At 42.1% G+C, this 18,613-nt stretch overlaps 1 protein-coding gene across 1 annotated transcript in view; it reads left to right on the top strand.

Annotated features, from left to right (window-relative positions):
- Positions 1-18,613, top strand: part of LOC135512636 (WD repeat-containing protein 18) — a 92,684-nt gene that overhangs the window by 15,940 nt on the left and 58,131 nt on the right. The window contains exon 4 of the mRNA XM_064934861.1: positions 5,974-6,115. Coding sequence (XP_064790933.1) covers positions 5,974-6,115 — 142 coding nt within the window. The remainder of the gene's footprint in view (positions 1-5,973; positions 6,116-18,613) is intronic.

The raw sequence follows: 18,613 nt of genomic DNA, 5'->3' as shown, positions 1-18,613 counted from the left end.
CTTGGGATGTCTGGTGTGAACTGCTCGAGGTCATGCCACAGGCATCTCAATCGGGTTGAGGTCTGGACTCTGACTGGGCCACTCCAGCAATGTATTTTCTTCTGTTGAAGCCATTCTGTTGATTTACTGCTGTTTTGGGTCGTTGTCCTGTTGCATCACCCAACTTCTGTTGCGCTTCAATTGGCGGACAGATTGCCTTACATTCTCCTGCAAAATGTCTTGATAAACTTCATTTTTCTGTCGGATAGCTTGCTGTCCAGGCCCTGAGGCAGCAAAGCAGCCACAAACCGTGATGCTCCCTCCACAATAATTTCAAATCAAATCAAATTTTATTTGTCACATACACATGCTTAGCAGATGTTAATGCGAGTGTAGCGAAATGCTTGTGCTTCTAGTTCCGACAATGCAGTAATAACCAACAAGTAATCTAACTAACAATTCCTAAACTACTGTCTTATACACAGTGTAAGGGGATAAAGAATATGTACATAAGGATATATGAATGAGTGATGGTACAGAGCAGCATAGGCAAGATACAGTAGATGGTATCGAGTACAGTATATACATATGAGATGAGTATGTAAACAAAGTGGCATAGTTAAAGTGGCTAGTGATACATGTATTACATAAGGATGCAGTCGATGATATAGAGTACAGTATATCGTATGCATATGAGATGAATAATGTAGGGTAAGTAACATTATATAAGGTAGCATTGTTTAAAGTGGCTAGTGATATATTTACATTTCCCATCAATTCCCATTATTAAAGTGGCTGGAGTTGAGTCGGTGTCAGTGTGTTGGCAGCAGCCACTCAATGTTAGTGGTGGCTGTTTAACAGTCTGATGGCCTTGAGATAGAAGCTGTTTTTCAGTCTCTCGGTCCCAGCTTTGATGCACCTGTACTGACCTCGCCTTCTGGATGATAGCGGGGTGAACAGGCAGTGGTTGATGATGCTCGGGTGGTTGATGTCCTTGATGACCTTTATGGCCTTCCTGTAACATCGGGTGGTGTAGGTGTCCTGGAGGTCAGGTAGTTTGCCCCCGGTGATGCGTTGTGCAGACCTCACTACCCTCTGTTACCTACCCTCACCACCTGGGGGCGGCCCGTCAGGAAGTCCAGTTGCACAGGGCGGGGTCGAGACCCAGGGTCTCGAGCTTGATGACGAGCTTGGAGGGTACTATGGTGTTGAATGCCGAGCTGTAGTCGATGAACAGCATTCTAACATAGGTATTCCTCTTGTCCAGATGGGTTAGGGCAGTGTGCAGTGTGGTTGAGATTGCATTGTCTGTGGACCTATTTGGGCGGTAAGCAAATTGGAGTGGGTCTAGGGTGTCAGGTAGGGTGGAGGTGATATGGTCCTTGACTAGTCTCTCAAAGCACTTCATGATGACGGAAGTGAGTGCTACGGGGCGGTAGTCGTTTAGCTCAGTTACCTTAGCTTTCTTGGGAACAGGAACAATGGTGGCCCTCTTGAAGCATGTGGGAACAGCAGACTGGTATAGGGATTGATTGAATATGTCCGTAAACACACCAGTTGGGATAAGGTTTTGATGTTGCTGTGCCTTTTTTTCCCACACATAGGGTTGTGTGTTCCTTCCAAACAACTCAACTGTAGTTTCATCTCTCCACAGAATATTTTTCCAGCAGCGCTGTGGAACATCCAGGTGCACTTTTGTAAACTTCAGACATGCAACAATGTTTTTTTTGGGGGGGGGGCAGCAGTGGCTTCTTCCGTGGTGTCCTCCCATGAACACCATTCTTGTTCAGTGTTTTACGTATCCTCGAGTTGCCAACAGAGATTTTAGCATGTTCCAGAGATGTCTGTAAGTCTTTAGCTGACACTCTAGCATTCTTCTTAACCTCATTGAGCATTCTGTGCTGTGCTCTTGCAGTCATCTTTGCAGGACGGCCACTCCTAGGGAGAGTAGCAACAGTGCTGAACTTACTCCATTTATAGACAATTTGTCTTACCGTGGACTGATGAACATCAAGGCTTTTAGAGATACTTTTGTAACCTTTTCCAGCTTTATGCAAGTCAACAATTCTTTATCTTAGGTCTTCTGAAATCTTGTTTGTTCGACGCATGTTTCACATCAGGCAATGCTTCTTGTGAATAGCAAACTCAAATTGTGAGGGTTTTTAATAGGGCAGGGCAGGGCAGCTCTTACCAACATCTCCAATCTTGTAATTGATTGGACTCCAATTAGCTTTTGGAGAAGTCATTAGCCTAGGGGTTCACATACTTTTTACAACATACGCGGTGAATGTTTAAATGTATTCAATATAGGCAAGAAAAATACAATTGGTCTTTTATTAATTTAAGCACACTGTGTTTGTCTATTGTTGTGACATAAATGAAGATCAGATCAAATTTTATGACCAATTTATGCAGAAATCCAGGTATTTCCAAAGGGTTCACATACTTTTTCTTGCCACGGTATAGACATACGTACTCAAAACTAGCTGTTAACTGAAATGGCAAGCAACAGGCAGGCGGGTGGAGACCAGGGAGACGGAGCACACACCGAAACTAAAGTAAGAAAGTAGGCCTATAAATATCTAATAAACTAGATATTTCACACCATTGACCCCAGTACGTACGTGTGTGTATAGGAATTTACCACCGGGGGACTCAGTTGTAGAAACATCTCAAGGATTATCAATGGAAACAGGATGCACCGGAGCTCAATTTAGGGTCTCATAGCAAAGGGTCTGATTTAATTATGTAAATAAGGTATTTCTGGTTTTTATTTTTATACATTTGCATGCATTTCTAAAAAACAGTTTTCACTTTGTTATTATGGGGTATTGTGTGTAGATTGAGGCAAAAATTATTTTTAATCCATTTTAGAATAGTTGTAACGTAGCAAAATGTGAAATTCTTTCCCAATGCACTGTAAGTCCGATTTTGAGATATTTGGCTTTATTTTTGCATATTTTTTTTATTTTTGCTTAATAATATTTACAAGTTGTCCCTTCTCAGGTTTATAAGAAGTGAGTGCTAAATGCTAACTCCTGTTATTGTACGCTGGTTAGCATAACTTGCATTCAGAAATCGGTGACAATAGATGCTTCAATTCCATTGTTTTGGTCGAGTTCGTTTGACCTCTACCGCATATTACCACTGTAATCATGCTTCTGCATTGTGCGGTGTGTTGCCCAGGCAACCCAAGACTCTTTGCTTTTTTCAGCAAGGTGCAACAAAGTTTCACGTTAAGAGTCCATGTGAAGGCTGACGCTGACTCAATCGCACAAGTGCCCAGCGTCCCATCTTCAGTCAGCTGTTCATTCCACAATTTTTTATTTAATTTAAACGGTTATGGCGGTTATTTTATTTTCATGACGGTCTTGGTTATACGGTAATTGTGCCAGCCCTACTCCCGCGTCAATTCTTTCCATTTCATCAATGTGTCAGCATGTTCATTAAGTATTGGTGTATAGGGCCAAAAATCATTAATCTCCAACGGCTTATTTACATGACTGAGGCGTCGACTATATACCACAAACACATCCACTCTCTTTGCCAGACTGACTTTAATTTCCAATTACAGTTTGAAGAACACGAGTCCAGTGTTAGCTACTTTCTCTGACCTTCGCCTTTTTGAAGGGACAATGTGAAACTCAATGTAGCATAAAGAACAGAGTGCTACGGGTCTGAGAGGAATTTTAAATGGCCACCGACCTGCATCGGGTAATGCACCTTTCACATGTGAAGAATGGCCTGGGTTGGGCCCATACACCGACATTAAGTGGTTTGCTTTGACCCCATCCCAGAAGGATGTAATGAGCGGACGTGGCTCAAGTCCCCACTAATATCTCCGTGATACACCCTGAGCATTGTTGGAATAGGTCCGAAATTGCCTCAAAGGGAGTATTGGAACTGGAATTCTGTTAGTGGTTTGATATTCCTCAAAATGCCCCAGGCTGCTGCTTCTCCCTTTTTTGTGTGCACACGCAGTAGCCTATGCAGTGGTGTGTGCCTGTACGGTTTATGTTTGTCACAGATGTTGCTGCAGACAGGTTAGGTTGTCCCTGAGATCCTGCCAAGGAGCGCCTCTTGCTGCCGAGCTGACAGAATGAGTCCTAGGTCCCGCTCAGATAATCAGGCTTTCTATCCTCCCCCTCTTTCCCACTCGCTCTCTCGCTCTGTTTATTCACCTATTGGCCACCTCCTCTCCTGTCCTGCTCTGGCAAGTTGTCTCGACTGAGCAAGAACCAGTGATGCTCAGAACTACAGTATATACTCAGAAAATTGCATTTTTGGTCCAAATCTCTGGCTATAAGAATACAGCAAAATATATTTGTTTTTCCCACTAATAATCTCACAAAAAATAATTGTGAGATTTGAAGCTTTTAAATGGTCAAAATGTGAAGGCAGTACATATGTTTTTGGTTTACTTTCAAATGGTTGAGGTAGAACGATTTGAACATTTTTGTCATGGTTCTGTATTGGTGTTTTGAGGTTAGTTTGAGATCAATTGTTTGGTAGTTTGAGATCAATTCATTGCTTAACATGAAATTCCACCATTTTGTTTATGTGGATGTAAACTCAGCAAAAAAAAGAAGCGTCCCTTTTTCAGGACCCTGTCTTCCAAAGACAATTTGTAAAAATCCAAGTAACTTCACAGATCTTAATTGTTTAAACAAACGCTTGTTCAATGAACCATAAACAATTAATGAACATGCACCTGTGGAACAGTTAAGACACTTAACAGCTTACAGATGGTAGGCAATTAAGGCCACAGTTGTGAAAACTTAGGACACTAAAGAGGCCTTTCTACTGACTCTGGAAAAATACCAAAAGAAAGATGCCCAGGGTCCCTGCTCATCTGCGTGAACGTGCCTTAGGCATGCTGCAAGGAGGCATGAGGACTGCAGATGTGGCCAGGGCAATAAATTGCAATGTCCGTACTGTGCGACGCCTAAGACAGCTCTACAGAGAGACAGGACGGACAACTGATCGTCCTCACAGTGGCAGACTACGTGTAACAACACCTACACAGGATCGGTACATCCGAATATCACACCTGCGGGACAGGTACAGGATGGCAACAACAACTGCCCGAGTTACACCAGGAACGCACAATCCCTCCATCAGTGCTCAGACTGTCCGCAATAGGCTGGACTGAGGTCTTGTAGGCCTGTTGTAAGGCAGGTCCTCACCAGACATCACCGGCAACAACGTCTCCTATGGGCACAAACCCACCGTCACTGGACCAGATAGGACTGGGAAGAGGTGCTCTTCACTGACGAGTCGTGGTTTTGTCTCACCACGGGTGATGGTCGGATTTGCGTTTATTGTCGAAGGAATGCGCGTTTCACCGAGGCCTGTACTCTGGGGCGGGATGGAGGTGGAGGGTCCGACATGGTCTGGGGCGGTGTGTCACAGCATCATCGGACTGAGCTTGTTGTCATTGCAGGCAATCTCAACGCTGTGCGTTACTGGGAAGATGACATTCTCCCTCATGTTGTACCCTTCCTGCAGGCTCATCCTGACATGATCCTCCAGCATGACAATGCCACCATCCATACTGCTCATTCTGTGCGTGATTTCCTGCAAGACAGGAATGTCAGTGTTCTGCCATGGCTAGCGAAGAGCCCGGATCTCAATCCAAATGAGCACGCCTGGGACCTGTTGAATCGGAGGGTGAGGGCTAGGGCCATTCCTCCCCAGAAATGTTTGGTAACTTGCAGGTGTCTTGGTGGAAGAGTGGGCTAAAATCTCACAGCAAGAACTGTCAAATCTGGTGCAGTCCATTAGGAGGAGATACTGACTGTTACTTTTTATTTTGACCTCCCCCCTCCCCCTGTTCAGGGACAATGTGACGTGTCTGTGGAACTTGTTCAGTTTGTCTCAGTTGTCGAATCTTACGTTCATGTTAAGTTTGAAAATAAAGAGAGTTGACAGTGAGAAGATGTTTATTTTATGTTAAGTTTATATAAATGACACAACCCTCCCTCTATGTTGCAGTGTGGTGCAGCTGGATCCGTCACACACCCCTGAGCCTCGTCATGTCCTGTCCCGTCACTCTCTCCCCATCACTGACATCCACTGTGGCCTGATGGGACCCCAGGCTCGAGTAGCTACTGCATCCCTGGACCAGACAGTCAAGGTGTGCTTTTTCCTTGCATCCTTACTATGCTTGTCCAAAGGGGAATTATTGTGAACTGCCTCTGAGGCTGTCTGTATGACATCTGGGCTTGTGTATGCAGCACAAAGCTTTTGACTTACTTAATGGTACATTTCTTTCCAATGAGAATATAATGAATAAAAAATACTCTTTCCATGCCTCAAGCTGTTGAGGTGGAAGAGCACAATGCAAACTGAAGTTTGTGAATGACTGTGGGCTTACAAATGCATATTTTATGATGTCTTCCACTTGTCTTTTTATTATTCACAACATTCTTTTGATAGACATCTAATCTAACAAAGTTCTGACGTGCACTTTAGCGTTGTGATTTATCTGTATTCTAAATTGATACCTACGTGCCTACCATTGTTTTTTTTTGGGGGGGGGGGGTTCTTCGGGGGTACACATTTTTATACCAATGCAATCTCAATTAAAAAAATTCAATTAATTTTGATACTCTGTTTGGATTAAAAAAACAACATTAGGCCTTTTGTCTCAGAGCGTCATTTTAACGCTCTTGCAATAGTGTTTTATGCGCTACATTACCCTTAGCGTTGGGATTTGTGTTTACTGGAACTGAAGTGGGAGGTGGTAGCCTAGTTTACAGGTTATTTGCATCCAGACATATCGACCAGTCGGAATATCGAAGCTAAATTGTTAGTCCACGCAAGCAGTGTTAGGGGAGAAAACATGAATATTGATGAAAGGGTACCTCGCAGACGTGAATCCCCATTGGGTCTTAAGTATAATTTTATTTGTTACTCATTTAACTTGCTAACAATCCTTAATGTTTTGTGGCTCAAGTCCCAAAATAGGAAATCAATTCTCTCTAATCGCATGAAGATACATAAAACAAGATATGCAGTTTTTGACATGCAGAAGATTTGCCAATCACTCTATCCCATTGTATTAGTTAAAGGCCCAATACAGCCATTTTTTAAAACCTCACTATGAAATAATATCTGGGTTCCTAACTGTTATAGTTTTAAATTTAAAATTGTGAAAAATAGTGTTTTTTAGCAAAAAACTATTTGTCACGCAATAAATTAGTTAGGACTGTCTGTGAGTGGTCTGAGTTAGGGACCTATTTGGAATGGCCTAATAGGAGAGACATGTAACCTGAGAACTAGCTGTTATTAGCAAACCCTGCTGATTTTAGAAGTTCCAGTGTTGATGGTATTCTTAACCAATAACAATAAGGAAATAATACTGATTGAATTGTTTCACACTCTGGTAGTTTCTAGTGCTAGTTTCATCAGCTGTAATACAAATATGAAACAGGAAATTGTAATTTTGACCACACTGGGCCTTTAAAGATAATTGCTTAAACCTTTTCTTATTTACTGTTGTATTATCACATGAATTGATAAAATGTTTTTAGTCCAATTTAAAACAAAGAATAATAATATTGTATTTGGCCTCTAAAGTGAATGATATTTCCTCCTTTTACCTCATTTATATAACTGGATTCGTTAACCCTTTGGAAAATATAAATGTAGGGTTTGAAATTGAAGAAAATATGTTTTTACATTTTTATAAATGTGAATAATTTTATATTTGGCGTACCCCCCACGGCATTGCGTGTACCCCTGGTAGTTCCTGAACTAGAGAAACAAAATCAATACCACACTGACGGTGGTGAAAATTGTTAAGCCATGTTTGAAGGCCACAGCAGTGTTGCGCAAAGAGGGGCAAAGTCGGAAGGAAAACTACAAGGGGGATTATGCAAGGAGCTGAATAACACCCGATTTGTCTGGATTCAACATCAATGAACCCCCATATCAGTCATTGATGCTCGTGAGTCCTGCCATTGCTTAATTTCCTTCACAGTTCTGCCTGTCATTCTTACCCACTGAACATGTAACTTTTTGAACAACACCATTCTGACACCATATATTTGTTGAGTAAACATGCGGAAAGACTGGAGCAACACTTCAATGACGCAGTGTAGCAAAAATATTTTTTTTCTGCTCTTTTTGAATTTGCGATGACAGGATTTGAAGTAATCAGGCTTGTAAAATGCGAATGGAGACATGACAGATCCAAGGGCTGGTGGCGTTTTGATGGCTACTATAGCTCTGTGAGGACCCTATTGGATGAGCTGACGGTTGACAAGCCATTCGATCAAGGGAGCCTGAGTTGTGACTGGTTGGAGGCCTGTGACGTACCAGATCGTGTGTGCTTAGGTTTCCATTACACGGAACCCAAACAGGCTGCGCGCGTGCGCCATTGTGCGTAAATGTATTTTGTCCACCCACACCAAACGTGATGACAACACGCTTGTTAAAATATCAAAACAAACTCTGAACCAATTATATTAATATGGGGACAGGTCGAAAAACATTAAACATTTATTGCAATTTAGCTAGTTAGCTTGCACTTGCTAGCTAATTTGTCCTATTTAACCTCTAGCTTGCTGTTGTTAGCTAATTTGTCCTGGGATATAAACATTGAGTTGTTATTTTACATGAAATGCACAAGGTCCTCTACTCCGCCAATTATTCCACACATAAAACGGTCAACCGAATAGTTTCTAGTCATCTTGTTTCCTTACAGGTTTTTTCTTCTCTTGACTTCATATTGTGATTGGCAACTTTCATAGTCAGTGGCATTACCGCCACTGACCTCGTTCGTCTTTCAGTCACCCACGTGGGTACAACCAATGAGGAGATGGCACATGGGTACCTGCTTCAATAAACCAATGAGAAGATGGGAGAGGCAGGATTTGCAGCCTATCTGCATCACAAATAGAACTGACTTATATTTTAGCCCTTGGCAACGCAGATGCTCATTGGCGCAATAATTGAATAATATAGATTTCTAAATTTATTTTGTGATGCTCGTGCACGCGACGCGAGCGGTGAAGTCAGACGGACATTTGATCGGCAACTCTTTAATTTACCAGGCGTTTGAGAAATGTATCTGACCCATATGCATTGGGTGCATAACCTGACTAGGGCATCCACTCATGGTGTTCAGAATGACAGAAATCACATTTAGAATATGGTAATTAACAAAACGTGCAAGTCGGGTATGCAACGATGTGCTGTCCTTACTGAATTCTGATGTGCACTTTGAACAGCTTAGAATAACTGTCCTCATTTACTTTTCCTCAGCCAACAAGACAAGTAACCAACAGCATGATCACTGGCCTATGTCAACCTACTACAGTAGAAAAGTTTAGGCTACCTATTCTATTGGTCAGTTTGTCGAGAAAGAAATGGCATATTCTGGGACAGTTGTGGGATGATCGATCCCAAATTCATACAACCAGTATGCGTCGGCTACATAAAAAAAATCAATGAGTCGGATGCAACCAATCCTAACGTTTAGCTTAAAATGTTGATGAACTATTATTTCTTCACATTATAAGCACAACAATGCCCACATGGCAGCAGGCTACACATGAATAGTCGTTCTATAATCCAATTAGGATGAAAACACCATGTGACAGAAATTAAAATATCCATTAGAAATTTGGAAAGAGCAGATTTAATATGCTACTTTGAAGCAAGGTAGGACATGCCTCATATGTATTAAAAAGTACAGATTTCAAACTATCACCAACTCATTGCATAGTGGTATCTGACACACTGATGAAGCCTGCCTTCCGTTGCCATTTGATGCCCCGTTCAAAACAACTGGGAACTCTGAAATATCCAACTTCAGTGGTTTCAAGACTACAGGGAACAAGTGTTTTTTTTTTTTCTCAAAACATGATTTCACAATGGGATATGCAATGGGCGCCAATTTTATTTACATGTAAATAGTACCCTCAAAATACCAGTCTCAACAGCGAAGAGGCGACTCCAGGATGCAGTGTTAATGTTGTAAATGACTATTGTAGCTGGAAACAGCTGATTAAAAAAAATATATATATATTTATTTATTTTATGGAATATCTACATAGGTGTACAGAGGCCCATTTATCAGCAACCATCACTCCTGTGTTCCAATGACACGTTGTTAGCTAATCCAAGTTTATAATTTTAAAAGGCTAGTTGATCATTCAGAAAACCTTACTGCAATTATGTTCGATTACAGGCTCAAAATGGGCAGAAACAAAGACCTTTCTTCTGAAACTCGTCAGTCTATTCTGGTTCTGAGAAATGAAGGCTATCCCATCCAAGAAATTGCCAAGAAACTGAAGAGCTCATACAACGCTGTGTACTACTCCCTTCACAGAACAAACGGGCTCTAACCAGAATAGAAAGGGTGGCAGGGTAGCCTAGTGGTTAGAGCGTTGGACTAGTAACCGAAAGGTTGCAAGTTCGAATCCCCGAGCTGACAAGGTACAAATCTGTTGTTCTGCCCCTGAACAGGCAGTTAACCCACTGTTCCTAGGCCGTCATTTCCCCGGTGCACAACGGAGTACATTGTCTCGTTTGAGAAACAGACGCCTCACAAGTCCACAACTGGTAGCTTAAATAAATAGTACCAGCAAAACACCGGTCTCAACGTCAACAGTGAAGAGGCGACTCCGGGATGCTGACCTTCTAGGCTCTTCACTGTTGACCACTCTTTGGAGAGCCCTGCTGTTGTGGGAGGTGCAGTTGCCGTACCAGGCAGTGATACAGCCCGACAGGATGCTCTCAATTGTGCATTTGTAAAAGTTTGAGGATTTCAGCTGACAAGCCACATTTCTTCAGCCTCCCCAGGTTGAAAAGTGCTGTTGCGCCTTCTTCACCACACTGTATGTGTGTGGACCATTTCAGTTAGTCTGTGATGTGTACGTCAAGGAACTTAAAACCTTCCACCTTCTCCACTGCTTTCCCATCGATGTGGATGGGGGGGTGCTCCCTCTGCTGTTTTCTGAAGTCCACAATCATTTTGTTTTGTTGACATTAAGTGATCTGTTGCTTTCATGACACCACACTCAGTGACCTCACCTCCTCCCTGTAGGCTGTCTCGTCATTGTTGGTAATGAAGCCTAATACTGTTGTCGTCTGAACTTGATGATTGAGTTGGAGGTGTGCATGGCCACACTGTCATGGGTGAACAGGGAGTACAGCACGCACCCTTGTGGGGCCACAGTGTTGAGGGTCAGCGAAGTGTAGATATTGTTTCCTACCTTCACCACCTGGGGGCGGCCCATCAGGAAGTCCAGGACCCAGTTGCACAGGGCGCAGTTGAGACCCAGGGCCTCAAGCTAATGATGAGCTTGGAGGGGACTCAGGTTACTGAGCTGTCGTCAATGAACAGCATTCTTACGTAGGTATTCCTCTTGTCTAGATGGAATAGGGTAGTGTTTAGTGTGATGGCGATTGCATCGTCTGTGGACCTATTGGAGCGGTTCACAAATTGAAGTGGGTCTAGGGTGTCAGGTATATGATGGTGGAGGAGATACGATCCTTGACTAGTCTCTCAAAGCACTTGATGACAGAAGTGAGTACTATGGGGTGATAGTCATTTAGTTCAGTTACCGTTGCCGCCTTGGGTACAGGAACAATGGTGGCCAACTTGAAGCATGTCGGGGACAGCAGACTGGAATAGGGAGAGAGTAAATATGTCCATGAACACAGCAGCCAGCTGGTCTGCATGGTCTGTGGACGCGGCTAGAGATGCCGGTTGAGCTGGCAGCCTTGAGGGTTAACACGTTTAAATGTCTTTCCTTCTCCGTGGTCCACCTGAGTGAGCCCACAGTCCTTGGTGTTACTGTTTTATCCTCAAAGTGGACAGAGAAGTTGTTTAGTCTGTAGACTCTGCCACATACGTCTTGTGTCTGATCCTTTGAATTGTGACTCCACTTTGTCTCTACTGACATTTTGCTTGTTTGATTACCTTGTGGAGGGAATAACTACCCTGTTTGTATTCGGCCATATTCCCTGTCACCTTTCTATGGTTAAATGCTGTGGTTCGCACTTTCAGTTTCTATCCACAGTTTCTGGTTTGGGTAGGTTTTAATAGTTAGTGTGTGTAACATCTCCGACACACTTATAAACTCACTCACTGAATCGGCGTATAAATCAATATTATTCTCTGTTCCGGGTAGCCTCATATCCCAGTCCGCTTGATCAAAAGAATCTTGAAGTGTGGATTCCGATTGGTCAGACCAGCGTTGTCACGGCTACATCCTGTTTGAGTTTCTGCCTATAGGAAGGGAGGAGCAAGATAGAGCCATGGTCAGATTTCCTGAAAGGAGGGCGGGGGAGGGCCTTGTATGCATTGCGGTAGTTTAGAGTAGTAGTGATCCAGTGTTTTGCCAACGCGAGTGCTATTGTCAATATGCTGATAGAATTTAGGTAGCCTTGTTCTCAAATTTGCTTTGTTAAAATCCCCAGCTATAATAAATGCAGACTCAGGATATATGGTTTCCAGTTTGCCTAATGTCCAGTGAAGTTCCTTGAAGGCTATCATGGTATCGGCTTGAGGGGAGAATACACGGCTGTGATAATAACCGAAGAGAATTCTCTTGGGAGATTATACGGTCGGCATTTGATTGTGAGGAATTCTAGGTCAGGTAAACAAAGGACTTGAGTTCCTGTATGTTCTTACATTTACACCATGAGTTGTTAATCATGAAACATACACACAACCTGCCTGATTGGGCAGCCATTTTGATCAGTAATGTGTTTTTTTCTCTGCAGTATAGCCTACAAGGTCCATGCACATTAGCAGGCCAGTAATATGGTGTATTTATTTCAGGTTGTAGAAACATGCTAATGCATGGATTTCTAGGGGCACGCATATGAATTATGAGAATGCGGGAGCGCGGAGGAAGATATACAGTGGGGCAAAAAAGTATTTAGTCAGCCACCAATTGTGCAAGTTCTCCCACTTAAAAAGATTAATTTTCATCATAGGTACACTTCAACTATGACAGACAAAATGAGAAAAAAATCCAGAAAATCACATTGTAGGATTTTTTATTAATTTATTTGCAAATTATGGTGGAAAATAAGTATTTGGTCACCTACAAACAAGCAAGATTTCTGGCTCTCACAGACCTGTAACTTCTTCTTTAAGAGGCTCCCCTGTCCTCCACTCGTTACCTGTATTAATGGTACCTGTTTGAACTTGTTATCAGTATAAAAGACACCTGTCCACAACCTCAAACAGTCACACTCCAAACTCCACTATGGCCAAGACCAAAGAGCTGTCAAAGGACAACAGAAACAAAATTGTAGACCTGCACCAGGCTGGGAAGACTGAATCTGCAATAGGTAAGCAGCTTGGTTTGAAGAAATCAACTGTGGGAGCAATTATTAGGAAATGGAAGACACACAAGACCACTGATAATCTCCCTCGATCTGGGGCTCCACGCAAGATCTCACCCCGTGGGGTCAAAATGATTACAAGAACGGTGAGCAAAAATCCCAGAGCCACACGGGGGGACCTAGTGAATGACCTGCAGAGAGCTGGGACCAAAGTAACAAAGCCTACCATCAGTAACACACTACACCGCCAGGGACTCAAATCCTGCAGTGCCAGACGTGTCCCCCTGCTTAAGCCAGTACATGTCCAGGCCCGTCTGAAGTTTGCTAGAGAGCATTTGGATGATCCAGAAGAAGATTGGGAGAATGTCAAATGGTCAGACGAAACCAAAATAGAACTTTTTGGTTAAAAACTCAACTTGTCGTGTTTGGAGGACAAAGAATGCTGAGTTGCATCCAAAGAACACCATATCTACTGTGAAGAATGGGGGTGGTAACATCATGCTTTGGGGCTGTTTTTCTGCAAAGAGACTGATCCGTGTAAAGGAAAGAATGAATGGGGCCATGTATCGTGTGATTTTGAGTAAAAACCTCCTTCCATCAGCAAGGGCATTGAAGATGAAACGTGGCTGGGTCTTTCAGCATGACAATGATCCCAAACACACCGCCTGGGCAACGAAGGAGTGGCTTCGTAAGAAGCATTTCAAGGTTCCGGAGTGTCCTAGCCAGTCTCCAGATCTCAACCCCATAAATTTTTGGAGGTATTTGAAAGTCTGTGTTGCCCAGCAACAGCCCCAAAACATCACTGCTCTAGAGGAGATCTGCATGGAGGAATGGGCCAAAATACCAACAACAGTGTGTGAAAACCTTGTGAAGACTTACAGAAAACGTTTGACCTCTGTCATTGCCAACAAAGGGTATATAACAAAGTATTGAGACTTTTGTTATTGACCAAATACTTATTTTCCACCGTAATTTGCAAATAAATTTAATTAAAAAGCCTACAATGTGATTTTCTGGATTCCCCCCCCTCGTTTTTTCTGTCATAGTTGAAGTGTACATATAATGAAAATTACAGGCCTCATCTTTTTAAGTGGGAGAACGTGCACAATTGGTGGCTGACTAAATACTTTTTTGCCCCACTGTATCAATAGTTTCCACGCTTTGGCTTCCGTGTTTTCGAAAATGTGGAAATAATGCCTGCTCTGGAATGCCCTTTGAACCTATCAGAATTAAGTATTCAACAATGCTATGGTATAAACACAATTTTCTTCTGTACAAAACAATTATTCATCTCGTTTCTCTCTCATAGAAATGTGGTTTGTTACTTGTCATCTTTTGTCTGAAGTGTATTAAAAAAATCTATGGCACGTTCTGCCACCTACAGTTTGCCCCGGTCGTAAAGGCATATTTGAATGCAAATATTAAGTGATGAACTGAAGCTATGTATAGGGAGCGAGGCAACACAGGCCCCGGTGCTCTGTGTGTTTGATGTCCGTCTCTCTCTCCCCTCTCCCTTCATCCCCCAGTGTGTGGATGAGCTACTGGAGCGTGTGTGTGTGTGTCCCCGACGCAGGGCATCAACTACTCTGATTAGCTTTTGACTCCTGTGCCGAGTGACTGACTGACATCCAGCGGCTCATTGAGAAATCGCTCCCATGCTTTTATTTAGCCAGCCAGACAGTGTTCCTATTGATTTGTAACGGCAGGGCCATCTTTGCAAATATAGAAAAAAAATCTGTTTGAGGTCAGAATTACTCTAGACAATATATTGCATTGGCGCGTACTGTAAATAAGTCCACAATTCTTGAGGCTCCTGGTTTTGAAGTGGGCACTAATACAATGGAAGACAATAATAGCCACAATGGAAATCAACCTGTTAAAATGATCAGCCCTTCACACAGGCATCAATAATGAATGCCACTGGATTATGAATTTAATTAAGAAGATGTCATATCTAAACCCTGATCAATATGATTAACCAGTCATGCTCCCGCAGGGTATTTCTCCCATGTTTGTGGTACTTGAGTTCTCAGAAATGGTAGATAATCTGCTAAAGCCTCATACCTAGCCTCCGCATCACGTCAGGTAACTCATACCCTCCTGTCTATTACTGCTTTAATCTACTGTAGGCTAGATTATATTTCCATACAATATATAGGACCACAGTCACAGCTATGCCTTATCAGTTATTCTTTTGATTACATAAAGATAAGTGCCTTAATCATTTTTAATGCACCTCTCTAGTTACTTGGTTTTGGAGTCTATTTTTATGGCCAAAAGTAGGAGGCAGTTGAGTTGGCATTTTGAGTAAGCATTCTCAATGTTTTAATAAATCAAAAACAAATAAAATCTCAAAGTTATGCTGAATAATAAAACATCTCAGCATTCTCACCCTGCAGCCAGGAAGTAAGCCGAGAGCTAGTGCTTTGGTTGACCAAAACATCGATTGGCTTTTGCACCGACTTCACACACTATAGGTGTAATTGGGATTGTTGATATGTTGGTGCTGCACTTATTCCGTTGCACAGCCTTGCACGAACACGTCATCTTTTGCTAAGGTATGAAGCTATGGTTGCAGTTATGATGGCATGCAGACTTGGATGTGAATCATGTATTCTCATCTCTGGAATGCATTCCTGTTAAATTAGGTCAACCCCTCCTCAAAATCCAATTAAGATCATATACATTCAATGCATTGGGAAATGTATACAAACAACCTCCATTTTTTAAAGCCACACAGCACTGTGTTAAACACTATGCATTCTGTAGTGACTTAATTACTATTAGTATCAGACACATTGTGTCAACGATCAGTACAGTGAACATGTCCACAATATTTACCTGCCTGTAAGCTATTTCTTCTGACTGAGCCCCCCCACCATTCATTCAAAAAGTAGCAGTATCCAGCTATACCTAATGAGATTTGATCCTAATATAGTGAGATAGGGATACAGAGTTCACATAGATCGTTCTGTTCTACAGTGCATTTGGAAAGTATTCAGTCCCCTTTTTCCATGTTTTGTTACATTACAGCCTTATTCTAAAATGGATTAAATAACAATCAATCTACCCACAACACAGCATGACAAACAGGTTTTTACAAATTTTTGCTAACTTTATAAAAAAAATGTAAAAACAGAATTACCTTATTGAAATAAGTATTCGGACCCTTTGTTTTGAGACTCGAAACTGAGTTCAGGTGCATCCTGTTTCCATGGATCACCCTTAAGGTGTTTTTACAACTTGATTGGAGTCCACCTGCGGTGAATTCAATTTATTGGACATGATTTGGAAAGGCACACACCAGTTTATATAAGGTCCCGCAGTTGACATTGCATGTCGGAGCAAAAACCAAGCTATGAGGTCGAAGGAATTGTCTGTAGAGCTCCGAGGCACAGATTTGGGAAAGGGCGCAGAAGAAATTGGGCAGCATTTGAAGATTCCCAAGAACACCGTGGCCTCCATCATTCTTAAATGCATAAGTTTGGAACCACCAACACTCTTCCTAGAGCTGGCTGCCCAGCCAAACTAAGCAATGAATGAACAATTTGGCCTGAATGCCAAGTCTTGGGGAAACCTGGCACCATCCCTACGGTGAAGCATGGTGGTGGCAGTATCATGCTGTGGGGATGTTTTTCAGTGGCAGGGACTGGGAGACTAGTCAGGATCGAGGGAAAGGTGAACAGAAGAAAGTAGAGATCCTTGATGAAGGTTCAACTTCTGACAGAACAACGACCCAAAGCACACAGACAAGACAACGCAGGAGTGGCTTTGGGACAAGTCTCTGTGTCCTTGAGTGGCCCTGCCAGAACCCGGACTTGAACCTGATCTAAAATCTCTGGAGAGACCTGAAAATAGCTGTGCAGCGACACACCCCAGCCAGCCTGGCAAAGCTTGAGAGAAACTCCCCAATTACAGGTGTGCCAAGCTTGTAGCGTCAGACCCAAGAAGACTCAAGGCTGTAATCGCTGCCAAAGGTGGTTCAACAAAGTGCTGAGTAAATGTGATATTTAAGGTTAAATATTGTTTAAAAAAATATATATATTACATTTTCTAAACCCGCTTTTGCGTTGTCATTATGGGGTATTGTGTGTAGATTGAGGGGAAAAAACTATTTTAAACATTTTAGTATAAGGCTGTAATGTAACAAAATGTAGAAAAAGTCAAGGGTGTTCGGAATACTTTCCAAAGGCGCTGTATCTCCAAGACGAAGAGTCGTGCTACAAATGATCTGTTAACATCATCAGACACCTGCTCTGAGCTGGAAATCATTTTGAACAATGTCCCTGCCCATGACTTGTTCAAAAGTATTTTTTTTACAGGATGTACAGTATTTTATTCAGCAGTTGGGTCACATGCAATCTAAATGCTTGTGGCTCAGGTCCAATAGCAAATCAAATGTCCAGCAAAACAAAATGGAAATACTACCTCCTTCAAATGTTTTCAAGTGATGCAATTGCAGCTCTTTTAACAATCATCGTAGTTGTTTAACATGCGACTTGTCGCTCAATCCATTATATTCCATAGTTTGAAAGGAATTAGTGTGAAGTGATTTAGCCCATATTGTATAGATATAACCATAGTTTGATAAATTACAGAGTGGAGCTCTGATAATTCTGACTCACCTTTCCTCCCCAGTGGTTTATATTTAATTGACAGGCGTGGGTTGTCTCCTTCCATCTCTCTTCTTCTTTCATCTTGAAAGTCTCATGTCCCCTGTGGCAGTTGGAACAGCCCACCAGCTTCAGAACAACTTTTCTTTTTTTATTAGGCTAATATTTTTTACTTCATATTTAGGTTCACCAAACATTTTCATACTTAAGATTTTCTGCATGGCTCAATGTAACACAGTCCTACTTACCACTTTCCATCTATAATTCTAAAGTTTGATTTATTGTAGCATGTTTTGGCTAAGTCAATAGCTTCCCTTCATGACGAATAGCTGGCAAACAATTTCCATTAGAATAAATGCATAAGTAAATTGTAAATCCAGAACATTCACTTTTGTCTTACTCGTGCTTAACTTTAACGCTATTCCTACACCATCCATTGGGTTTTATAATTCAAATGGACTGCTTTTCATAACCTCTGCCATTTGCAGTAAATCAACTTAGCACAAGAAACAACTTTAAAATACTCAACTTTCAAGCCTCTCAACAGATGAGAATATCCTTCATACACGTGTTTCATTCAAATATATAACTTGAAATCAGTAGACAATATGCACACACATAATGCTATTGAAAGTCTACCTCACTTATATTGAGTCTCATTGTGCAGGATGCCATGTCTGGCTCTCTTTTGCTCAATTCTATTACGTCTT

This window comes from Oncorhynchus masou, chromosome 24, assembly GCF_036934945.1.
Source record: "Oncorhynchus masou masou isolate Uvic2021 chromosome 24, UVic_Omas_1.1, whole genome shotgun sequence".
NCBI lineage: Eukaryota > Metazoa > Chordata > Actinopteri > Salmoniformes > Salmonidae > Oncorhynchus > Oncorhynchus masou.
This window is presented reverse-complemented; position numbering and strand designations above follow the sequence as displayed.